The following is a 26,344-nucleotide window of genomic DNA, read 5'->3' as shown; positions in this document are numbered from 1 at the left end:
TGCAGTGAAAGCCTAGTTCTGCTAGCCACGAGTACAAATCATTTAAAAATCGAAGTACAACCAGATAATGCAATGAGAAAACAGTAACAGAATGCATGTTACAATTTGTAACACTGGTGGGATAATAAGGTGCAAGGGCTCTGGTGAGGTAGATTGAGGTCAAGCATTTACCATTAACGTACAAGAGGTCCTTTCAAAATCTTATAATAGCAGGATTGAAGCTGTCTTTGGGCCTAGTGATAGGTGTTTTTAAATCTCTGCGATTTTTGACTGATGATCATTGACTATGCTGGCTGCTTTTCTGAAGCAAGTAGAGGGATTGCTGGGTCCCAGGAGCTTGGCGATAACTTTTGTTATTGAAATTATTGTACTGAAAGCAGAATAGTAGTCAATACATAGGAGTCAGATGTATGTGCTTTTGTTATCCAGATACTCCAAAGATAAGTGTAGAGCCGGGAGATAGTGTTTGCCATATACCTATATTGGCAATAGACGAATTGCATTGGGTCAAGGTTACCTAAGAGGCTGGCATTGATGTATGCCATGACCAGCCTTATGGGGCACTTCATGACGGTGAATGTCAGTGCCAATGGGGGATAGTCGTGAAGGGACATTCATTACTTTATTTTTTTTAATCTGCTCCCATCAGCCATCAGTATACATTGGTTATGACCTTTCAAAATTCTTTAGATTTTGGAACTGTCCAACTAGATTGGCAAGTAGGTAAAGCAAGTAGTTTGGAAGGAAGATCATATTCCTGTATTATTGCAAGGAGCTTGATGTATAAGACTGAGAAAGTCTTGCTGCTGCTGTTCAGGGCTTGAGTGAGACCACACCTGAACTACTATGTAGCTAGCGGAATAAAATTGTGCTCTGAGGAGAGTTTAAGTAAAGTTGTCCTATAGTTGCTGGAGTTTAGAAAATGCTATGTACCTGTGATATTGATACAAATACAAATATGTATTTGTGCATATGAGAATAAACTTGATTTTGACCGTTGACTTTGATCTTTGAAAAGGTAAATGCCAAGAGTCCCTTTCCTTGGGTTGGATAACTTTAAATTTAACTTCTGAAATGAAAATCTTCATAATTCAGAGTCTTGTAAATATTTAGACTTCTTTGCTTGGGTAGCTGTGGATTCTTAGGTCTTGAATATATTCAAAGCTGAGATTGATATGGTCTGAGTCGTTAAGAGATGAGGGAATAGGTTGGAAAATTGGTTGAGCTAAGTACAGAATCAGTCATTGTATTGAATGACAGAACACATATAAGAAAGTACAAGGCACACTTCTGTTACTGCTTATTACTTTCCAGAAAGTCCAGGCCACTGAATCTCAGACTAATAGCTGTCAGAGCATTCAAGCTACTGACCCCTGTAAGTGAGCTAAACTGCAAGGGTACAATGACATTGGCTGCTCTTGACATCAAGCCAGACTCAAATATATATGGTTATCCAGAAACCCAATGCAAATTAGGAAGGCAACTGTTTAATAGCTGGAAACATTCCTGACACAAAAAATAATACTTATGACTGATAAAATTGTGATATATTATCATATCCTAGTTTTTGAAGTCATAACAGGAGGCCATTCAGCTTGCATCAATGCCAGATTTCCATCAATTCCTATCCTCCACTTATTGCCTTGTTAATCTTTTCTCATACACCCATCAACTCTTCCCCGATTCAACTGTCAGTTACCTGAACAAACAGTAATTTATAGTGACCAATGAATTGTTTCCATCGCCATCCCTAGCAGCATAGTGCAGGCTCCTACCACTCTGTGTAAAACCAAAATTACCACAATCATCTCCCTTAAACTTTCCCCATTCATCTTAAAGCTGTGCCCTCTAGTATTTGACAATTCTAGACTAACACACATAAAATGCTGGAGGAACTCAGCAGGTCAGGCAGCATCTATGGAAATTAATAAAAAGTCAATGTTTTGGATCAAGACTCTTCAGCATCCATCTCAGCCTGAAATGTCAACTGCTATTCATTTCTAATGCTACCTGACCTCCTGACTTCCTCCAGAATTTTTTGTGTGTGTTCTCTGTATTTCCAGTATCTGCAAAATTTCTTGTGTTTTGACATTTCTAACGTATGATTTATCTTGTATATGCCTCCCATTATTTTATTAACTTCTGTCAGATCTCTCTCGAGTCTCCAGTGCTCTTGAGATAACAATCTGCACATGTCCTTTAATCCAGGTGGCTAGTCCTGGTGAACATCCGAATCCTCTTTAGCTTTCCTGTAGTGGGAGCAATGACCACTGAACACAATACTCCAAATACAGTCTTATCAAAGTTTTATGCAGCTTCAACATGATTTCCTGATTCTTGTATTCAGTGCCCCAACCAATTAAATCAAGCAGGTCATAAGCTTTCTTTACCATCCTTTCTAGTAAGGAGCAATGGTCCTAGACCACCAGATCCATCTATACGTGCAGTACTGTGCAGAAGTCTTGGCTACATACTGTATATATAGCAAAGGTGCCCATGACTTTTGGACAGTACTGTATTAATTGTATGTACTGCTGCCACAAAAAAAAAGACAAATTTCTTGGCATGTGAGTCATGATAAACCTGATTATGATATGGGTCTCTGTTTTTTGGACTGAGTGGGATGGAGGCAGAGAGAGGGAAACCATGGTTGGGAAAATGGGAAGGGAGCAGGAAGTACAGAGAGGTGTTCTGTAGTGATCAATTAATCAATTGTTTGGAATCAATGATCTTGTGTGGTGGCTCAGGGCTGAGTGTGTCTGTACCTGCACCCTCCCCCACCCTTGGCACTCCTCTGCTATCTGTCCCACACCCCTCCCTCGGCACTCCCTTTGCCATTCCCAACATTCTTTGCCCTCGTCAGTTTTATAAACTTGCTCCCTGCTTCATATTGACAAATGCAGTACTGTGCAAAAGTCTTAGACACCCTAGCTATATATGTGCCCAAGACTTTTGCACAGTACTGTAAGTGCCATTTAGGGTCCTGCCATTCACAGTGTACACTACCCTTACATTTGATTAGCCAAAGCGCAGCAATTCACACTTGCCTGAATTAAACTCCATTTGCCACTCTTCTGTCCACATCTGCAACTGATCTTTCTCCTACAATGTCCTTTGACAATCATCTTTATTATCCACAACACCACCAATTTTTGTCTCATCTGCAAACTTACTAATCAGCTCATCTATATTTTGCCCAACATTTATAAATAAATATGATTTATATACATTTATAAATATATATGTATCACAAATGTGCAACTTTGTTTCATGTATATAAAATGTGCAAATTATAGTTATAACCCTGATGAAATTCTTAACACCTCTCTTATATTTTTTATGACTAGGATCTCTTCCAGAGTTCAGAAGCTTTGAAAATTGAGAGAGATGATATTGAGAAGAAATACAAGGAAGATGCTGCTAGAATTACACAACTTGAAGAAGACATTGTAACTGCTAATCAGAAAGCCATTGCGAAAGAAACTGAGTTGGATAGGTAGGAAAAATGTTGATTTGCTGTGCGGTTAATTTCCCTTCTGGATTTACAGTAACTATAGTAGTTTGTGATTTGCCATAGGATGTTAGTCCTTTACATTTTACTGACTTTTCCTTGTGGTTTACAATTTATGGCCAGACCTAGCTGACAATTCCATTATAGGGAAGTATGTTTTCACCAGAAGACAGCAGCATGTAGTGACTGCTGTCTGGCAATAGCATGTTCTTGCCTAAATATTATGAGCAGCACATTCATTTCTTATAGCATCACATTGATACAGCTTTTCAGTTTGCTGCCTTTCCTGGTAACATAGTTTGTTCAAATAGATCTCCAAGAAAAACGGGCAGTGTATAAGGTAATACTCTCATGACTCATGCTTTATTTCAAGTTAACTTTTTCACAAATCTTCATATCAGCAGATTTCCTTGGTTTCAAATACATATTGTTCTTAAATTTCTATATGCTTGATAGAGCATTCTTAGCCATCTAGTGAAGCAAGTTCCAATCAAAGTTCAAAGTAAATTTTATTATCGAAGTACATATATGCTACCATATACAACCCTGAGATTCATTTTCCTGCAAGCATACTCAGGAAATCTATAGAATAGTAACTATAACAGGATCACAGGATCAGTGACAGATCAACCAGAGTGCCGAAGACAACAAGCTATGCAAATGCAGATATAAATAACTAGTAATGATTAACATCTCTTAACTAAATTTCTCATTTTATTCTCCAAAGATCAAACCTTTATACTGTTCTAGGTTTTTCAGCATAAGTAATCATTTGCCTCTGAGCATCTTATGTATTTCATTGAAATCACCTCTTCTACTTCTAACGAGTTGATCAGTTTCTCTTCAAAGAAGGGGGAAAAAAATCTAATGACTCCTTACTGCAGCAAATGCACAAAGGTCCTGCACAATTACAGCAAAACTTGCATAGTATTCAACTGCAGCACCTCTGCAACAGGCTAGTATACCACTAGATTTCCAAAGACTTTAGTATACTTCTGTACTAAGTTTGTACATTGTGTGAAACAGTACAGCTACATCCTAATGCTGATTAGCATTTGCACCTTATGACTATTTAAAAATATTTTTGTGCCTCCTGTTGTTGTTCGTCCATCGTACGTCGATGAGGACCTCGACACCATTATTGATGGTGTCGAGACTAGCGCGTGACTTGGATTTAAGTGTGGGAGAGTTGCGCAGCGTCAGCCTCACTCTCTCTTCCCAATTCCCATCTGGATCCAGTGGCAAGACAGAGTCAAGACGGCTGGAGATGGGACTAGGCGCAGTGGATGACCAGGACGTCTTCTGTGTTTTGTCCTGCTCTACACGTTCCATGACGCTTGCAGGGACCGCCTTCTTGACCGTTGGACCTTCCATTGGTCTCGTCCGCTCAATCCACCGGAGTCTGTCTTCACATGCTGGGATAGACAACTCCCTATCTCACCGAGGGTTTGAGACCCGTCAGCTACCCTCACCTGGTTTAGCCGGCTTGTCGAAGCCGTTGCCCGGGGTGTGGCCGCTGTCGCATGCAAACAGCTACGGGGAGCCAGGGGTGAGAGCTGAGTGCCAGGTGGGGAGCAAAGGTGGACTAACCGCCTTGAAAAGGACACGACATGTTACCCCACCAGAGGTGCTACCCCTCCCTGACACCCCATACACCCCAACTACTAAAAACAAGTAATGCGCATTTCATTTTATCCCCTTTTTAAACCCACTGTTCATCTGAACTGAATCTCATTGCAGTTAATTGTGCATACAGATCACTTTTCCAGACAGTTTTTTTTGCCATGAATATATTTATCTACTGTGGCTATATTAATTCATGAAAAATACCGTGTTTCCTTCATTTAGTCCTGTAGACACTGAACTATTACAAATCTGAGTTTCAATCACACCGGGAAGGAAGGACTCAGAACATCTACAACTCATAGGAAGAAAAATCAAGAAATAAGAACTACTGGTTAAAGAAATTTGGGACTTTTACATTAAAAAAAAATGGTGGAAAATGAGTAGAACATGAAGTATGAAATGAAAGTTATATAGTCCAAGTAGAAGAATAAAAGATGAATTGGAGAAGACAGTATATTTATTTAAAACTTTTATGTTAGAAAAGGATCATTTACTTTGGTATAGTCCATCCAACAGCAGGAGAAAAATTCATGTTAAAAATGAACTTTACAGTAAATCAGAAGTATTGCAATTTACTGCAGAGATGTGTCTCAAATGTTTATTCTTCAGTGTAAAAGGATTATGAAATGCCAGAAATGGAAGAAGGAGGGGAAAAGAAGTATTGTTGGATTGGCTGAGAAAAAGAACAATGAAAACTGGTTTGTTTGAAATAGAAATGTCAGAGCTAAATTAAACTACAGATAGACCAATGACATTGTATATTTTATTGGCTGTTTCTACCACTTGATGAGGAACAATTTTACTTAATATATAAGTATAGTCTTTTGGCTTTGTAAATTGGGCCCTGTTACATTTAGATGTTAATTAAAGTATCTCATGCAAGGTTATTACATAAAGTAAGAGTTGCATTTCTGGGGAAATGTGCTGTAATAAAAAAGGTAATTGGTTAATGAATGGAAGGAAGAATATAAACAAATACCTGGTCTTCATTTTGGAAGACTGCATTATTTGTGAGATGCAGCATGGGTTAGAATTGGTTGTCAGTTATTCATACTATATTTTAATCATTGCAAATAGTGAGTGCAATATATCCAAGCTTGCTGACGATACGCACAAAAATGGAAAGCCCAATGAGGAGGACACAAGGACTCTGCACTCACGTAGTCAGGAAGACAAAATTATGTTTTATCTTTTATTTTAGAAGTTAGAGTACATACATTGGGAGATTTAGAGGTCTCTGGTGAGATCATGTTTGATGTACAGTATGCAGTTTTGCTGTTTCAATTTAAAGAATGAGGAGTCAATTTAGCATACAGTGGTGCTAGAAAGTTTGTGAGTCGTGTAGAATTTTCTCTATTTCTGCATAAATATAACCTAAAATGTGATCAGATCTTCATGCAAGTCCTAAAACTAGATAAATAAGTAACACAAAAAGCATTGTACTTGTTTATTTATTTATTGAGAAAACTGATCCAATATTGCATGTATTTATTGGAAGAAGTATGTAAACCTCTGGGATAATGCCTTCTATTTGGACTCAGGTGTTCCAATCAATGAGATGAGATTGGAGGTGTGGGTGTAGAGGGGCCTGGCCTTATTTTTAATAAAGGACGCACAATGTCAGGTTACTGACATAGCCTGCTCTTCTCAAGAAGTATCTGTTTATGTGCTCCATGTCTCGATCAAATCAACTTTCAGAGGACCTTAGAAGAAGAACTGTAGAGATGCATGAAGCTGGAAAAGGCTACAAAAGCATTTCTAAAGACTTGAATGTTCATCAGTCAACAGTAAAAGAAAAACTCTGCAAATGGAAGAAACTCTCCCGAGGAGTGGGCATCCTGCAGAAATCACATCAAGAGCACAATGTGCAATACTGGAGAAGGTGAAAAGAACCCAAGGGTAACAGCAAAAGACCTGCAGAAATCTTTACAACTTGTAGAAGTCTCTGTTCATGTGTCCACTATAAGGGAAACATGGAACAAGAATAGTGTTCATGGAAGGACATCATGGAGGAAACCACTGCTCTCCAAAAACAAACACATTGCTGCACATCTCAAGTTTGCAAAAGACCACCTGAATGTTCTACAATGCTTCCGGGAGAATGTTCTGTGGACAGATGAGACAAAAGTTCAACTTTTTGGCAGAAATGCACATTGCTATGTTAAGAGGAAAAAGGCCACTGCACACCAACACAAAACCACATTCCAGCTGTGAAGCATGGTGGAAGGAGCATCTGCCTTGCTGCCTCAGGGCCTGGACAGCTTGCAATCATTGAGGAGCAAATAATTCAAAATTATATCAAGACATTTTACAGGACAATGGCAGAGTGGCAGTCCATCATCTGCAGCTTAATAGAAGTTGGATCATGCAACAAGACAATGATCCAACAGACAAGATTAAATTAACAACAGATTAGTTTAGAAGAAGAAAATTTGTGTTTTGGAATGGCTGAGTCAAAGTCCTGACCTTAATCCTATAGTAATGTTGTGGAAGGACCTGAAGCAAGCATTTCATGCAAGGAAGCCCACCAACATCCCAGAGTTGAAGCAGTTTTGTAAGGAGGAATGGCCTAAAGCTCCTCCAAGCTGGTATGCAGGACTGATCAACAGTTACCGGAAATGTTTGGTTGAAGTTATTGCTGTACAAGGGGATCACACAAGTTACAGAAAGCAAAGGATCACATACTTTTTCCAACAAGTACATGTAACTTTGGATATTTTTTCTCAATGAATAAATGAGCAAGTATAATTTTTTTGTGTTATTTATTTAATTGGATCCACTTATCTGGTTTTAGGACTTGCGTGAAGATCTGATCACATTTTAGGTCATATTTATGCAGAAATAGAGAAAATTCTGCAGGGTTCAAACTTTCTAGCACCACTGTAGATTCACTGTTTATTCCTGGGATTGTTGTGACTGTGATCAAAGTCACTGGAGACACTGAACACAAGCGAGAAAATCTGCAGATGCTGAAAATCCAAGCAACGCACACAAAATGCTGAAGGAACTCAGCAGGCCAGGCAGCATCTATGGAAAAGAGTATTTTCAACATTTTGGCTGAAAACATCGACAGTACTCTGTTCCATAGATGCTGCCTGGCCTGCTGAGTTCCTCCAGCATTTTGTGTGTATGTGTTGGTTGGAGAGACACTGAAACTTGTGGTAAACAAGTTTAAGGTGAATTTATTAGCAAAGTAAGTATATGTTACCATACGCAAATCTGAGATTAATTTCCTTGTGGGCATAGAATAATAACCATAATAGAATCAATGAAAGAGTGCACCAACTCAGCATTCATCCAATGTGCAAAAGATAGACTGTGCAAATACAATAAGAAAGAAATAATAAATAACTAAATATCAAGAACATGAGATGAAGTCCATGGGTTGTGGGAACATTTCAGTGATGGGGCAAGTGAAGTTGAGTGAAGTTATCCCCTTTGGTTGAGGGGTAATAACAGTTCTTTAATCTGGTGGCGTGAGTCATGAGGCTCCTATACCACATTCCTGATGGCAGCAGCAAGAAGGGAGCATGATCTGGGTGCTGAAAGTCCCTAATGATTGATGTTGCTTTCCTGTGCCAGTGTGCTCAGTGGTGGGGGTCTTTACCTGTGATGGACCAGGCAGTATCCAATATGTAGGATTTTCTGTGCAAGGGCATTGGTGTTTCCATTACCAGGCTGTGATGCAACCAGTCTCTCCACTACACATCTGTAGAAGGTTGTCAGAGTTTTAGATGTCATGCCAAATCTTTGCAGACTCCTCAGGAAGACACTGCCACGCTTTCTTCATAAACGCCCTTGTGTGCTGGGCCCAGGACGGGTTCTCTGAAATGATAACACAGAGGAATTTGAAGTTTGTGATCCTCTCCACCTCTGATTCTCCAGTGAGGACTGGCCCATTGACCTCTGGATTTTCTACTCCTGAAATCAATAATCAGTCTTTATTTGTCACAATAAGCAGGCATCAATCCAGAGACATTCTTGGTAGAATTTCAAACCCAAAAGTACATCACATGTTTATACCCTCAAGATCAAAGTTAACAGTGGGTGATTCAATACAATTTCAATAGTTACAATGACATTGTTTACTTCTATACTTTGGGTTGACAAATGGTTCCTTTGAGATGCATATTTAGAGTGGAAGCACATTGTAATTGACAAGAAACCTCTGAAGTTTCAAATGTCTTTGTTGTGGAAAAAGTAATTAACACAGATATTCTAAAATCTTCTGATGACAGAGAGCCAGAGGAAACCCATATTTGCCTGGATTTATGCAGGCTAATTAACAACCCATTCTCGTAACGTTAGAGTGATGCATATGCAAACATCTCATAGTTGCCTTTCTGCAAACCATAACTCTTTACAGGCAGTATTGTTTATTTGCAGAGGTGTGCTTTTAACTCCAGTTTACTGCTTGCAAATTACAATTTGTTTTAAGAACTGAAGGTTGGTTTTTGTTTTGGATATAGAAGATATTGAATTAATATCTGTTGTATTCATATAACTCTAGAATGCATCCTAACAGGATAAGGGCATAATTCTCTAAGGAGATGGAACAGCATCCACTTATAGTCACTGCATTTTGGAAGGATGAGGTGTGTTCTCATCGAACATTGTAAGAGAGATTGACAAAGTAGATGCTGAGTTTGCTTCACCTGCTGTCTGCAGTTGAAAGCCATGGTGTCAGCATAAAGAGTCTACCATTTAGCTCAGAGATGAGGAATATTTTCATGCTGAGGAATTCTCTGCTTTCAGGGGAAGGTAGTTATTGGAAATATTTTTGGATCTTGCAAGAATCAGTGTAGATTAGGCAAGAAAATGGACTTGTGGCATAGTCAGCTGAATTGATGAATAGTGAAACCGACGAGAAGCTATAAGGTCTTCAGAAACTTTTGTTATGTTCTGTATTTTCTTGCGATGGACATTGCAATACAATTTAAAATGCTAAATTGTTTTCCCAGTGTAAAGCATAAACTGCGGAGACTACTTGCTGAAAAAGAACAATTAGAATTACAATTGAAGAATGAAAAGGATGAGAAAGAGTTGTACAAGGTAATAATAGTCATAACTTTAGATTCTGTGTTGTAAAATCTCTCAAATCTTACAATCATGTTTAAAAAAAATCAATACTGTTCTTATGCATTTAAACACAGATTTCATATTGATTAATCCACGTGGGCCTTTATTCTGCTTTCTTGATCAATGTTGATTGAATCAATGCAACCCAAAATATTACGTGATAAATCCTAAAAGGATTCTTTCAGTAATATACACCAACCACCACCATTATTGCTGTCATAAAGTGCGTTCATATTAGTTACCTGGACTATTTCCTCTGATCCTCTCAATCCTGCCACCTATAACACCAAAAAGGGCAAGCACAGTGGCTGCATGGGAACATCTCCTCAATAAGATGTACATTATTGAGGAGCTGCACCTCCAAGTTGCACATTATCCTGACCAGGAAATGTATCGCTGTTCTTCATTGTCATATGGTCTAAGTCTTGGAACACCCTCCTCAAAGTTTGAAGAAGTACAGTGACCAAACAATGCAAGATGTCTGTGGCACAGTCTCTTTTCAGGGACACTAAACACTGGCCTTGCCAACAGTACAGACATCCTAAAAAGTGGATAAGTAAAGACAAATTATCAACATTTCCTCATTGTGATTTCAATGTGGGCTGAATACCCGAGAGGAAATAAAACAAATTTAAGTGGCAGATGGTCCAGGTTTGATAGATATTGGAGAACAATTTTCACATAATGTTTCTTAACCCTATATATCTTCAGCATAACTCAATTTATTTTTAGAAATGTAGTTTCCTTGATTTTCAGAACAAAAATAAGTGATTTTGATCTCTGAATGGTTTTGAGACTCTCTGAAATTTGTGCCAAACATTTTAACCCCTGAAAAATGCACAAAATAAGGGCATAACCATTGAATTGAATCGGTATGACTTAAGTATTTTCAATTTGCATTCTCTAATCTTCCAAGAAACTCTATCTAATGAAGGTAGATTATGGGTGGCCTATATGGGACTTGAAATTTTCAATTGTACTATGGGAAATGACCAAGATGAAACTTTTCTAAAAAGTTTTTAAAAGATTTGTTTATTAAAAATGTTTGTAATTATATCTTTAAAAAGCATTTTTCATAAGACTCCAGTTTGTAGTAACTGTGCATTTACACAGTAGTTTTTTGAAAAAAAGTAGAACTTCAGCATGGACAATATTCGGGCCACATATCCTGCAATTGCACATTCTCCAACTAGACTGCAGAACCCAATGGATCCAGTGAATGTAGCTGATTAACTACCTTTTATATTGCTTATTGCCTTACACTATCACAATTGTATTCTTGTGGATGTGGGAGAGAGCAGAGGTCCCTGTAGGCGCGCTGGAGTCACTGCTGAGTTGGGATTACTGGCCCTCCTGTCAGTGCTACCCTCCAGTGTTCACTTGGTAGAAGACAAGTTGGATTGTCTTTGTCTGCGGCTGCACTAGTGTGTGATGAGGAACTGCTGTGTGCTTGTTCTTGCAGAAACAAGATTCCAGGATAACATCCCATGCACCATCATTCTACTCGGGGACTTGGGCTATATTATTTCTTTGAACCTGTATTTTTTGCTATCGTAACTATATGTGCTATGTGCGACTGTTAGTACTTTTGATGATGAACACTTTTGTTTGGCTGTATTTGTGTGTGTGGTTGAATGATAATTGAACTTGAACTATTTCAGCAGACAATAAAACTCTGGAACTGACCTACAATAGAAAATGGAGCTTGCTCCAGGATGGTTTATCTTATCAACTTCCATTGCCTCAGTATTAACCTTGAAAGATGAATTATCCTAGAACAGCTCAACTAAAATCCATTAATTCACTTATAACAACATTACAGATGGTTGCTTTTTGAATTTGTGCATGGTGTTATGGTTTACATTGAATTTGGTTTTAACAGTACTCAAATGTTAGGCAGTGATTTATACTGGTCACCTATACTCTTTTTAAACAAATTATAATTAACTTCAGGTTCATGCAAAGAATACAGAGATTGAAAACACAAAGCTCGTAACAGAGATGCAGTCATTCAAAAGACTTGATGCAAATAAAGAGAGCATGCTGAGTCATTTTAAGGAAGAAGTGGGAAGATTACAGCAGTGCTTGTCAGAGAAAGAGAAACTTCAAAGGGAGATGCTAGTTAATTCCTCCAACATGGTAAGAACTGTAATTTGAGATGACAAAGTTTTAAATAGTGTGAGCTCTTACCAAATTTTTTTTGTGTGACTCAACAGTATTGTTTGCAACCTATTTCTTCGTTGCACTGTATACCAGGGGAAAGGGTAATGGTAGTTTATACACTATTTATTTGCTTTACTATTATGAACAATTAAATCAGGTATGGAAGGATGCAGTCCTAATGTGGGCAAATTATTAGCATAGATCAGCAAAAAAAGGTTGGCATGGGCACGATGGGCTGAAGAGACTAGTTCTCTGCTATATGATTCCATGATTGTATAGTTTGAGTGTTTTAGAATAGTTGTACATATGAGAAAAGTATGACAGTGTATGTGCATGGCTTCAGTGATGTGCACCATATGTTGAAATATGGAGGAATATTAACAGATGGTAAAGAGATATTTGTGCTTTGTTAAAGTTCATTTCCGTTCCCATGGCCTAAGAAAGAGAGGAATGGGCCAAATCTCTGTTCCTAAGTTTAGTTGACAAATTGATGTTGAAATTGTGGATGAAGATGCTGGAAATGATACACCTAGACTCAGTTATTATCTCTTTTGTAGCTTCATCACTTGCCACTGCCTGTTTTCTTAACAATTAACCATATGCAACTTAAAAAGTGCTGAAAACACTGAGCAGACTGAACAGACACATTCTGTAGAAAAAGAAATTATTAACATCTCAGGTCAAAGAACCTTAGTACAATGCTTTACGGTACAGGCGGCCTGGAAGACGAGGTGCTGTTCCCTGAGCTTACCTTGGGTATCATTAGATCAATGGAGGAGACCATAGAAAGATCATAAACACAAGAAATTCTACATATGTTGGAAATCTAGAGTAACACACACACACACACACACACACACACACACACACACACACACACACACACACACACACACACAAAAGGCTGGAGGATCTCAGTAAGTCAGGCATCATTGATGGAGAGGAATAAAGAGTTGACATTTCAGGACTGGAAAGTAAGTGAGAAGAAACCAGAGTAAGAAAGTGACAAGATCATGGTGGGAAAGTAGGAAGAGGGGCTATGAACAGAACTGAATCAAGAACTGTTCCCTGTATCCCACAAGAGATGAGCATAGCTTGGGCCAATGCAAGTTTCTCTAGTTACACTAATCTGGAGAAACTGAGTGGAGTTGTTGTTCGGTGTTACAACAAGCTCAGCAGATGTATGAGCAAATTGGTGGAGGAACGCTGGGTGATGCTTTGTTGAAGGAAGAAGTGGAGCCTTTGTGAAAAGGTAGAGGAATTGTGTATCAGTGGTGAAGGTAACTGAGTGGCAGCAAGAAACTAGAAGGTTTCAAAGTGATGGAAGGTATTTGGGGTGTTCCAGATGTAAATGTAAAGGAATTGTGCTAAGGGAGGAAGGATAGAGTCAAGCTAGAAAATGTCAGGTTAGTGGAGCAGGAGCAGATTGAAGCAAAATATTGAAATGGACTTCTGATTGTGGAGCTTGAGTAGGGAATAGATGCCATATTGGTGGACTATAAGGCTATAAACTGTGGAAGAAAGATCGTCACAGGAATTGAGGTCAGTGGCTGTCTGGAAAGTAATGTCCTGATATTCACTGGTGGGTTCATGATGCAATGGAGGCTTGGGGAGCTGATATTTAGCCTCTGGGAGGATTACCTCAGATAACAACAGCACCCTATCAGTGGCTTGCTGACTTCGGGATTAGTTTTCAGTGGGTGGTGTGCTGTAAATTCAGAAGGGAGAGGATAGTGATTAAGGAGAGCAGGACAAATTTAGGTGGTTAGTGTTGCAATGATAGATGGTGAGGAATAGATCTAGCAGTCTATTAATTTTCTAAAACTGTTTAACTAAGTTATATTAGTGACAGTTGGGTTATACCCCACAAAATCCCAAGCTTTTAAAAGCAATTCAACACAAAAAAAAAGCAATGAAGTCCATCATGAAGGTCCTGCACTATCCAGGATATACCCTCCTCTCATTACTACCATCCGGGAGAAGGTTCAAAAGCCTGAAGAACCACACTGGATGTTTCAAGAACTGTGTCTTCCCCTCTGCTATCAGATTTCTGAACCATCCGTGAACCCATTATTGCTCTTTTGCATTACTTATTTTTTATTATAACATTATAATTTATTATGCCTGCCACAAAACACCAAATTTCCAGAACTATGTCAAGTGACAATAAACTTGATTTTGGGAAGAGAGAAGTGCTCTCAAGTCCAAGCTTCCTAAATGAGGAAATCTGATGAGAAAAGGAGTATGGAATAGTTGTTGAGACAAAGCACCAACTGATTGTAAACACAAGATTCTGCTGATGCTGGAAATTCATAATAATGCTCACAAAATGCAGGTTAGGCAGCATCTACGGAGAGCAATAAAACCCTTCATCAGGACTTATGGTGAATAAAACCAAAATTGTCTCAAAACCAAAAGAAATTTCTGATTAGAACCTAGAATGGTACACCACAGGAATAAGTAACACAGTCCCACAATATCTGTACCAAAGATGGCCACAAATTAAACTAATCTTTTCTGCTTGCATGTAATCTATATCCCTCTATTCACTTCATGTTCACATGCTGATCTAAATGCCTTTAAATGTCACTATCTTATCTGGTGCATTGTAACCACCTACCGCTCTGTGTAGAGAAAAAACTTGCCCTGCTTATCTCCTTAAACTTTCCTTTCTCACCTTAATGCTATGCCTTGCTAGTATTTGATTTTTCTAATCTGGGAAAGAGACTATCCATCCTCATAATTTTATGAGCTTCCATTTGCCTCCAGAGAAACAGTCCAATTCTGTTTAAGATCTCCTGAAAGCTAGTTCTCTAATCCAAGCAGCATCCTGGTGAACCTCCTCTGCACTCTCCTCAATCAAAACAGCTGGCAGTTTGTTCTATTGTCATTGATGTTCCAACAAAGTAGGACATGGTGTACAGGACAAATTCTGAGGGTTTTACCAACATTTTGGCAACGGAGAACTTTCGTAGCATTTAGGATCTTTCCCAGCAAACTACTTATTTTCTGTGGATAGTGCATTAAAGTATTCAGTTTATGCAACTTGGTGTTTATTAGTTTTCATTTTCCATGCTGTTCATCTATTTTATGTGAACATTCTTGTCTTTCGAGATCATCTTTCTGAGCCACCTACGAGTTTATTGGGAAAATGTTTTAGTTTGTACTTGGTTTAAGTTCCCATTTATCTTAGCATTTAGTGGGGACAGAAGGCATGGATACCAACAAAAAAAAACAAAACTTCAAAGGTAACTCTTTAGATAGCTAGAATAAAGATATACCATGCAATGAAATTGACGATATTCAAAGTTAGGAGGAGGCGAAGGCCATCTGGCAATTCAAATCTGCTCTGCCGTTTATCAGGATATTGCCTGAATTGCTCAGCTCAATTTTCTTGCACTGTTGCTATATTTTCCATGATTCCTTACCCATCCAGAAATCTATCAGTCTGTTTTGAATGAACTAGGAGCCCAGCTGTCATTTGGAATTCCACAGATTCATCACCCTCTGCCTGAAGTAAGTTCTCTTCAGCCTAGTTCTAATTAGTCCAAATCTTATTCTGAGACCTGGTTCTAGACTCCAGAGCTAGGAGAAACATTTCCCAAACATTCACATTTTTGAACTTTGCAATGCTTTTGTGAAGTTCAATGAGATTAACCTTCATTCTCCTAAACTCCAGAGAATACAGACATCAGTCAGAGACTGATGTAAACTTGGCTGCTGGGGAAGATGTTCAAGTCCTTGATTTCTCACCCTTGTACTAAGGCACCAAACTGATAAGAAAGTGACCTTTAAGGGACAACATCAGATACTCCTTATCTGTCTAGACGGTGTTGTCCATTTATTTGTAAGACTTAACAGACCAGTCAATGTTTCCTTATCTTGAGCTTTAAATTAAAAACAGCTGGTAGTTACAAAGATGCTTTTGTTCTCCTTTGCTAAGTCTTTTTTGGCATTCTTTTATTAACTTGGCTTTTCAAGAATGCAACATTTGCAAACTAATTACTTTCAGAGGTAGTGCTTGGCTGTATCTTGTGGCTGGATATCGAGCACATACCAAAGTACAGTTTGAATGTTTGCTAATCTACATTATACTTGATAGATGGCAACTGACAAAGATTGTGTGCATGTGTCTTAGCTGATAGAATTACTGCTTCTGTGTCATAGGTTATGAGCTCAAATCCATTAATTGTGCAAAAAATTCCAGTACTTCATTGCAACCCTCGATGCTTCTGAATTTGTTAGACTACCACTTAGCCCTGCAAATTTCAGTAAAATGTTCTCATAAGTAAATGCAAATGGTGTCAGTATTATTTATTTATGATTATTATTAATTGATTTTTTTATTTGCACATTTTGTCATTTTTCATTGATTCTGTTGTATTTCTTCTGTGATTGCTGGCATGAAAATGAGTCACAGGGTTATGTGTGGCGACATTATATACTTTGATAATAAATTTACTTTGCAGTTTAATATTTCTCCTTTGATTATATTCATTTATTTCTCTTTTGAAAGTTATTTTTAAAAATTGAATACATGCAAATTTGAATGACTTAATTTAAGTCTTTGTCAAATCTTTTGTTGCATTTTTCCTATTAAAGGTTAAGCCTACATTTATAAACCTACTGTAAACATTACTGTAATGAACTGTGTCACTCTCCATTGCAGGAGTACAATGTACTAAACTTCCTGTAATGCTTTTCAGCCATCTTTCTGATATTAAGCTTCACTTGGCAAAATATTTTGCAGAAGAGCAACCCTTTTGTAAATCGAGAAGGAAATGTACTTTCCACTAGATAACTTTTAAAATCTTGTTAAAGCAAGAGGCTTTGAAAGTCTTAAAGTTCAAGGTAGAATGTACAGAATGTCTTGGAAGAACTTGAGGGCAAATGTCCTTTCTGCCTTGTCCTTGTTAATGTGGAGTATGGATGAAGGGCTATTTTGAGGTAGATGGCAAGAAGGCAGCACAAAAAATTCTCAATGAAAGGGGAAGAAAAAGGAAGAGTTGAACTAAGAGTACATTTCAGACTTCCAGACTTCAGAGTTCTGTCAGAAAAGCCCCAGCATAGATCAGCCAGCAAGATCAGCATCTACATATTCATGCGGGAGGCATTTGAAAATGAGAATAGTAATGAGATTGTGAGTTGCAAAGATGCACAAAGAAGGGAGGAAAGCTCAAAGGAAATATGAGTTTCATCTTAAGCTAAAATTCGAACACTCAGTGGATCAGAATGTTTTGGGAATTGCTGCAGTTCACCACCACACTGCCCTCATTTTATCCCCATCAGGATATTAAAGACTCCCACATGAATATGAAGATGCTGAATTTGCAGTTCATCTATGCTAGGGCTTTCTTGACAGCGCTCTGACGTTAGACTCCTCATGCAGTCTAAAAGTGAAATACGAGTTGCCTGCATTTCCTCTGTTAATCTACCCACTGAACCTGTGCCAGGTTTAACCTGGAGCAGGAGAAATGATTTCCATTAACTGCCTTGGAGAGAAGTGACTGCAGTCAACAGCAGTATTTTTCCTTTGGTATTAATTAAGCTTAAGTTCAAGTTTATAGTCATCTGACTTTGTGTGTGTGTACTTGTACATTTCCACAAATAATAAAATGTAATTCACAACACAAGTGAACTGTGCAACACAGGTAAACAATACAGAAAACAGTTCACTGTTCTAGGGACAAGATTTCAGTGGTAGTAGGGTATTCATTAGTCTCACAGACTGAGAAGAAGCTGTTACCCAGTATGGCAGTCATAGCCCTGACGCCTCTGTACCTCCTTCCTGATGGTAGTGGGTCAAAAAGTGTGTGAGATGGGTGGGAGAAATCCTCAACAATGCTTCAGACCCTTCATATACAACGCTTACATTAAGTCAGGACATGTCACAAGTATGCGGGAGGCGGACCCAGCTGATAGTCTTGGTGGTTTTTACTGTCCTCTGTAGGGTCTTGCGGCCCGATGTCTTTCAGCTTCCAACCACACACACAGTGATGCAGCCAGATAGAACACTCTTGAAGGTACTCCTGTAGAAAGTTGTAGAAATTATCATAAACATTACAACATAGTTCAGGCCCTTCAGCCCATGATGTTGTGCCAATCATTTATCGTACTCTAAAATCAATCTAACCCTTCACTCATACATAGCCCTGCATTTTTCTGTCATCCATGTGCCTAGCTAAGAGTTTTTTAAATGCTCCTAATGTGTCTGCCTCTGATAACACCCCTGGCAGGGCGTTCCACATATTAATCTGCATTTTTTAAAAAAAATTAATTCTTCTTGGCTAGTTTTAAAAATTTTGCACTTGTGTTTATAAAGTTAATAACCTGCATAGATTTAAAAATTTTTTTTCCAAAGTTCTTGAATGTTTGTGAATATTGGCACATTCAGAAGCACTGAATATTTTTGCTATGTTTGACATCCTTTTGGCAGTAGATTTTAGCTAGCTGCCAGCTCTTTCTCAGCTGTTTCATGTTTAGTTCTTGTTCTGGTCTGTTCATGTGTGTGACATTCTGTCATATGAGGCTTTGCTACTGAGGACTTTAGCAGGTGTGGAAAAGTTGCCTTGTTTCTGGCAACAATTCAGGCCCAAAGTAAATATAACAACATAGTAATAAAGAAATTAAATATCAAAATAATACTTGTCCTCTTCTGCTACATTTATAACCAAACTTACTTTGATTCATATATATTTGGTAAGGAAGGTGGACTTCCTTTCCTTAGAAAAATTGTGCCCTTTATTCTTGAGCAGTATCGAGTGCCTTTTTCAGAATTTCATTGCTAAAATGCTTTTGATTCGTTTGGTGATTTTGTCTCTGAACACTTTGTCGCTCAAAATCTTTCACCTCTCAAAGCTGCAAAAATTCCAAAGGCTTGTTAATACTTTTTTAGAAATGTGCAAAGAAATTTCTTTCCTTCTCTTCTACCAGCTGGTAGTAAATATCTGGAATTCTCTGCCCCGAGGGTGGTGGAGGCCAGACCATTGGATATATTTAAGGTGGAGACAGACAAATATTTAACAGATTGAGGAATGAAGGATATGCGAAACTGGTGCAGCAGAGTTGTTGAGGTTAACCTAGATCAATCCTGAGGGGCTTGAGGGCCCTAGTGACCCAAGCTTGTTCCTATTTTCTTGTGCTCTTCTCATTTTGAAAAGTACTTTACTGTGGCACTGTTGCATTTGGAGGATATTTTGTTCTCATCATTGGATTTTAAAATGCTCTAACTCTCAAGTGTCCTTGTTAATTTAGCCCCCAAGCCAGCATGGGTGCCATGCCACACCGCCTTTGGCATCTCCCCTCCCGGACTGCTGCAACATGCAAACCTGTGGTATGAGGCCTCGTCCTCAATACAACCCAGGCCAAGCAGCTCCCTTACCATTGTTTCAATATCAATGTCCAAGACAATCACTTACTGTTAGACTGTACAGCATCCTTGTGCAACAACTCTTAACACCTTTCTGAGCAGGCAGCAACTCATTGATGGGGTAGGCATGAAGTTCTTAATGTCCAGAATTGTCTTGCCATTGTGAAAAAGACAAAAATACCTTTTGGCTGGCCCTGTAGAGGCTGCTGCGTCGGAACATGCCGCCATTTTCCCGGAACAACAATAAGTTAGAAACAACGGAAGTATCGACAAACATCTTGAATGTTAGGATGAAAATGAAGATTTGACGGATACAATCATTGAAAGTATTGTGTGAAATCAGTCCATTATCTAAACAGCGTGTCTGCACCAATTTTGTTCGTTTGCAGTTAATCAAAATAACATGGCAGTGTACACTGGGTGAATTCCACCATAGATAACTATTAGAAACTAATACACAATTTTATAGTATCATAGTAGTATTGATAGTGTTCTAATTTATTCTGCATTTCATTTAAATACATAAAAACTCAAGAAATGCAGCCACGATCTACACAAAATCATCAAGGCAGCGAAATGACAATACAGGGACAAGACACAACTGTCCACCTACAACACACACAGCTTATGGCAAGGTCTGCACACCATCTCCCAGATAGCTAAATTTTTTTTTGCGTTTTGGTTCGACGTTGCCAACACTGAGCCCCAGAGGAGAGCAGCCGAAGTGACCTGCGCTTTGATCATCTCTGAGGCTGAAGTACGCAGTTGTTTCCAACAAGTGGACAGTTGCAAAGCTGTGGGACTAGATGGCATCCCAGGGTGGATACTCAGGATGTGCACAGCACAACTGGCAGGTGTGTTTACCAACATTTTTAATCTCTTCCTCTCTGTGCAGAGTGCCCTCCTACTTCAAAACATCCACTGTTGTCCCCATACCTAAAAAGACCAAGGTAACATGTCTGAATGACTGGCGTCCTGTCGCATTCTCCTCAATAATAAGCAAATGCTTTGAGAGACTGGTCAGGGACTACATCCACAGTGTGCTACCGCTCACACTGGACCCCCAACAATTCACCTATTGACACGACCGATCAGCAGATGATGCAATAGCCACAGCTCTACGCATAGCCTTAAACACCTGGAGAAGAGGGATGCGTGTGTGAGAATGCTGTTCTTGGACTACAGTTCAGCATTCAACTCCATAATTCCCTCCAGGCTTGACAAGAAGCTCAGAAACCTTGGCCTTCACCCTGCCTTGTGCAACCGGATCCTAGACTTCCTGTCAGATCGCCAGCAGGTGGTAAGAGTGGGCTCCCTCACCTCTGCCCCTCTGACCCTCAACACAGGAGCCTCCAGGGCTGTCCTAGCCCCCTCTTTTACTCTCTGTATACCCATGACTGTGTTGCCACCCAGAACTCCAATCTGCTAATTAAATTTGCTGACTGTACTACGTTGATTGGCCTTATCTCAAATAATAACAAGGCAACCTACAAAGAAGTCATCACCCTGACACAGTGTTGTCAAGAAAACAACCTGTTCCTCAGCTTAGCAAAAACAAAGGAGCTGGTTGTGAACTACAGGAGAAATGGAGACAGTCTAACCCCTATTGACATCAATGGATCTGGGGTTGAGAGGGTATACACATCACCAAGGATCTCAAGTGGTCTGTACATACCAGCTGTGTGGTGAAAAAAGCACAACAGTGCCTCTTTCACCTCAAGACGGTTGAAGAAGTTTGGCATGAATCTCCAAATCCTAAGGACTTTCTACAGGGGCACAATTGAGAGCATCCTGACTGGCTGTATCACTGCCTGGTATGGGAACTGTATTTCCTTCAATCGCAGGACTGTCTAGAGAGTGGTGGAGACAGCCCAGTGCATCTGTAGATGTGGACTTCCACTATTCAGGACATTTACAAGAGACAGATGTGTAAGAAGGGCCCAAAGGATCACTGAGGATCCGAGTCACCCCAACCATAAACTGTTCCAGCTACTACCATCCGGGAAACGGTGCTACAGCATTAAAGCCAGGACTAACCGCTCCGGGACAGCTTCTTCCACCAGGCCATCAGACTGAGTAATTCTCACTGATACTTTTGTATTTCTATGCTGTGTTGACTGTTGTACATACTACTTGTTATAAATTACAATACATTGTACATTCTGACGGAGACGTAACGTAAAGATTTTTACTCATGTATGTGAAGGATGTAAGAAATAAAGTCAATTCAATTATTATAATTTGTTACTCAGTTAACTGTGGTTTTTGCCTTTATACCTTTTTAACTATTTCCAGGAAACTTTGGCTTAATTAAGCCACTGCTTATTTGAGCCAAAATATACTGTTCTTGTTGTGTCCCAGTTAACTGGAATCGATTTCAGTTAATTGGAACACATCGTGACCAATATATGTGTGTGTGTGTGTATGCCAAGAACCTCACATGAAATATAAATAATATAAATAAATATAAATATGTGTATATATGTATGTTCATATTTATTTTACTTATGCTGTAGTAAGGGGGCCAGCTGGTGGCGCGGTGACATCAGCGCCGGACTCCGGAGCGAAGGTTCCCAAGTTCAAATCCAGTCGGGCTGTTCCCGGGCACGCTTTCCATCTGTGGTGGGCTGAGTGTCGAGCTCGCAACTCGGCCTCGTTAAAAAAAAGCTGCGCTGTGAGAAGGACATGGGGGACCACTCACAGAATCTTTCCTCCAAGACAACCACTTGAAAAAGTGGTCACCGAGGCTCTGGTGGAGTATAGCACACAAAAAAAAGTAGTAAGGTCGTATTTATGGGTTCATGGTCCATTCAGAAATCTCATGGCAGATTGTTGTTGCTCCTATCTTATAATTTTTTAGACAGGCATTTTAATTGTTTATTATGCACAGGAGTTCACGTATGCTATTTACTTCTATACTACATTTTCCCATGATTTTTTAGGATGAAGTTTCTGTTCTTCGCGAATGTCTACGAAAAGCTGAGGAGCATGTGCAAGCGAGTGAGCAAAATGTCGTCCTAATGGCTAAGGAACTTGCTGATACTTCCAATGCTCGTGACAAAACTTTGGGTGACTTGCATAGCGCACGAATAAAAATTGATCAACTAAAACAGGAACTTGCTGATACTGAGAATAAATGTAAAGCAGAAATACAAATGCTAAGAACTGCTTTGTCAAAAAAAGAGAAGGTATACCAGTATTTCTCTCCTGGTTATGTTGGAAATCCTTCAGGTTGAGAAACTTAATCCTCTCACTTTTCCCTTTCTTCTTTTTCAATCTTTTCTTCTGTCTCTCTGCTCCTCTCTCATATGCACCATTCCTTCTGTGCCCACCCATCCACACCACCATTTAAATTTCCTATCATTCGCACCTCATCTGTTCCTCTACGTTCTCTCTTCCTCTATCTTATTTTCAAATTTCCTCCTTTATTTTTCCTGCGCTTCAATTCCCCCTTTCTCATTCTTGACCTTTTTTAATTCTCAGCTCTTGTCTTTTACTCTTGTCACCCTGCTCTGTGTTCTCATATCCACTCTCTTGCTCAGCCCCCACTCCACTAGTCCCGCTCTTCTTCCTTCTACTCTCTCATCTAACCCTTTGTCCCTTTCACTCTTTGATCTAGGTGCTCATTTATCCATCCCGCACACACCTTTGCCCTGTGCCCTCCCACATTGCCGTGGTTCTCATGTTTCCCTTCACTTCTCTATTTTCCTACCACCTCCCTCCTTTCTTTCCCTTACCATACTCCCCGTGTCCCCTCTTTTCTCCTTTTTTCGCCACACCTCTTTTCTCCCTTTTTCACCACACTTTTTTCTTTCTTCGGTTAATCTGCTTTCTTCTCTTGCCTCCTTTTTATAAGTAAAGGCTTGGTAATTGTTGCCTAAGGTACTATGTCCAACAGGGTACTGTGATTCACCATAAGAATAAAAGCACTTTTGTGAATATCATTCTGCTTGAGACCACATGATAAAATGTAAAGTGACTGACTGTTATGAAATTCATAACTAGGGTTTTTCAGTGGCTGGCAGCACCGTGGAACAAGAATTGCATAAAGAGGTTGAAGATTTAAAACTTAGGCTTCAAATGGCTGCAGAACATTACAAAGAAAAATACAAGGACTGTCAAAAACTGCAGAAGCAAGTTATCAAACTCACAGAACAGTTGGTGAGTTGAATATCTTGTTTTTTTTCTCATTTGGTAATATAAAAGATTTAAAATGAAATAAAACTAAACATCCAGGTTTAGTTCCTTCAATTGATTAGTTTACTTAATTTTTACTATCTCAGATTTCATATTTCCTTAAAATGCTGAGTATTGAAAAGTTTATGAATAATGGTGTAGAAATTATTGTAGTAGCCCTTAGCTTAATGTCCTATGCCTAGAAACTGGAGTTTATCTTATTCTGGTTTGGTAGAATGTATGGAGACAGGAGATGGCAGATGCTGTAATCCAGAGCAAGAACCAATCATTGGAAGAATTCAGTGGGTCAAGCAGTATCTTCGGTGGGGTGGGGTGGGGGAGAGGGGAATTATCCTTCCTTTGGAATTGCTTGCCAATTTTAGCCCAGTTGCAGGTTTTGACCTGAACTGTCAATGATGCCGGTTACCTACTGAATTCACCGAGCAGAATTATTGTTGCTAATACATGTGGCCTGTGCCATCTTTATTTCTCTGTCATCCAAGATTCTTTCCACATTATCCTGTAATTATTCATTTGAATCACCTGCTGTAGTTGGTATCAGTAAGAATTTTCAATCAAGCAATTCATGTAACTTGATGTGAAAACATAATGATTCGTGAGTACATAAGATGTAGGAGCAGAATTATGCCATTTGGCCTATCATGTCTGCTCCACCATTTGATCATGGCTAATTTATTTTCCTTCTCAACCCCATTCTCCTGCCTTCTCCCCATAACTTTAATCAAGAAGCTGTCAACCTCCATTTTAGATATACCCAGTGACTTGGCTTCCATAGCTGTCTGTGGCAGTGAATTCCACAGATTCACCACCCTCTGGCTAAAGAATTTTCTCCTCATCACTGTTCTCAAGGGACATCGCTCTATTCTGAAGCTGTGACCTCTGATCATAGACTCTCCCACTGTCAGTGCAAGTGGGTAACCCTACCCTGTACAAGGAAACCCTTGTAAATGCTGAGTTACGAGTACTGGTTACATCACTGCTTGGTATGAAGGCAATCAATACAGAGGATTGCAAGAGGCTGCAGAGATTTGTAGACTTCTCTAATACCATCACAGGCTCAACTCTCACTCCTTCTACACCCCACCCCCCCACCAAAATCAAGGACATCTTCAAGAAGTGGTGCCTCAAAGATGGCGTTCAGCATTGTTCTCATCAGAGAGAATGTGCAGAAGCATGAAGACCTGCACTCAAATGATTCAGGAACAACTTCTTCCCCTCTGTCTTCAGATTTCTGAACAGTCCGTGAACACTGCCTTGTTATTCCTTTCGTTTTTGCACTATTTTATTTATTTTGTAATTTATGTCTTTGCTCTGTACTGCTGCTTCAAAACAACAAACTTCTCATAATACAAGACAGTGATAAACCCTGATTTTGACACTGCATTTCTGCTATGGGAAGTTCATCCTTTTAACTAAAAAGATCAAAACTGTGCACAGTACGTTATGTGGAATCTTACTATGATACAATGAGGGAAGTTGGCAGACCAGTGCTCACAGAAGCAAATTATGTCATTGCTTTTGTAGGAAAGGATGTTAATTGCTTCAAGAGGTCAATCTAATCATGTCATTACATTAATAGGAAGAGAAGAAAAGTGGAACATCCTCTAACAAGCAGAAACTAACTGATAATGAAACAAATACTGAATCACCTCCAGTATCAGCAGCAGATTTTATTCAAGACAACACGCCAGGTATGCATAGTTGGTTAGCCTCCATCTAAAACATTAAAACGGCAGTTTTAGGTCACTTGCAATACTTGACGTGTACTTCTAAACAAATTTTATCTACATGGATTTCTATCCATGTATAATGTATATTAAGTCATTCCTGTTAGGCCCTGAAAGCTTTTTACATCTTTTCATCATTTAGTCATTGCATGAATAGATTTGCTCTTTTATGATGAATAAGACCACAAAATACTGGTATTATCGCTTGAATTTTCTCTAGTAATGGTGGAAGAAGTAGTGTTATCTACCATCAATCCAGAAAATTAACAGCAGCCTCAGGATTTTCACAGCATGTCCAACTTAATGTGGAAATTCCACAGTTCCTCCAGCATTATTGAGCTGAAATCACTTGAACTTGAAAGGAATTTAAATGTGGTGACAGACTAGCTCACTGAAAAATACTGTGAAAATCTATAGTGAGTTTTTAATGGCATGCCAAGGTATAATTATTGCTTAGTAAACAGCCTGGTCTAATTTTATAAATCTGTTTGTAACATCATTACAATTTTTTTTAAAATTTCTAAAATAATTATGATACTTCAGCTGATTTAATCATATAACCATGTTCTAATCAATCAGTTTATTTTGGACCAAAAGCACATTATCCTGCACACTTTTCAGGAAATGCTTGCTATAGATGTTTTTACATTCACCTATAAGGCTCTCTCAGTG

At 39.0% G+C, this 26,344-nt stretch overlaps 1 protein-coding gene across 2 annotated transcripts in view; it reads left to right on the top strand.

The window, feature by feature from the left end:
• Positions 1-26,344, top strand: part of tax1bp1b (Tax1 (human T-cell leukemia virus type I) binding protein 1b) — a 118,918-nt gene that overhangs the window by 55,661 nt on the left and 36,913 nt on the right. The window contains exons 6-11 of one of the 2 annotated variants that reach the window (XM_072283209.1): positions 3,348-3,496; positions 10,099-10,189; positions 12,170-12,355; positions 22,691-22,936; positions 23,754-23,909; positions 25,525-25,636. In XM_072283209.1, the coding sequence (XP_072139310.1) occupies positions 3,348-3,496; positions 10,099-10,189; positions 12,170-12,355; positions 22,691-22,936; positions 23,754-23,909; positions 25,525-25,636 (940 nt within the window). The remainder of the gene's footprint in view (positions 1-3,347; positions 3,497-10,098; positions 10,190-12,169; positions 12,356-22,690; positions 22,937-23,753; positions 23,910-25,524; positions 25,637-26,344) is intronic. The other variant, XM_072283210.1, reaches the window with a different exon arrangement.

This window comes from Mobula birostris, chromosome 19 (assembly GCF_030028105.1).
Source record: "Mobula birostris isolate sMobBir1 chromosome 19, sMobBir1.hap1, whole genome shotgun sequence".
In the NCBI taxonomy this organism is placed as follows: Eukaryota; Metazoa; Chordata; class Chondrichthyes; order Myliobatiformes; family Myliobatidae; genus Mobula; species Mobula birostris.
Note: the sequence above shows the minus strand (reverse complement) of the source record. Positions and strands in the feature narration are given on the sequence as shown.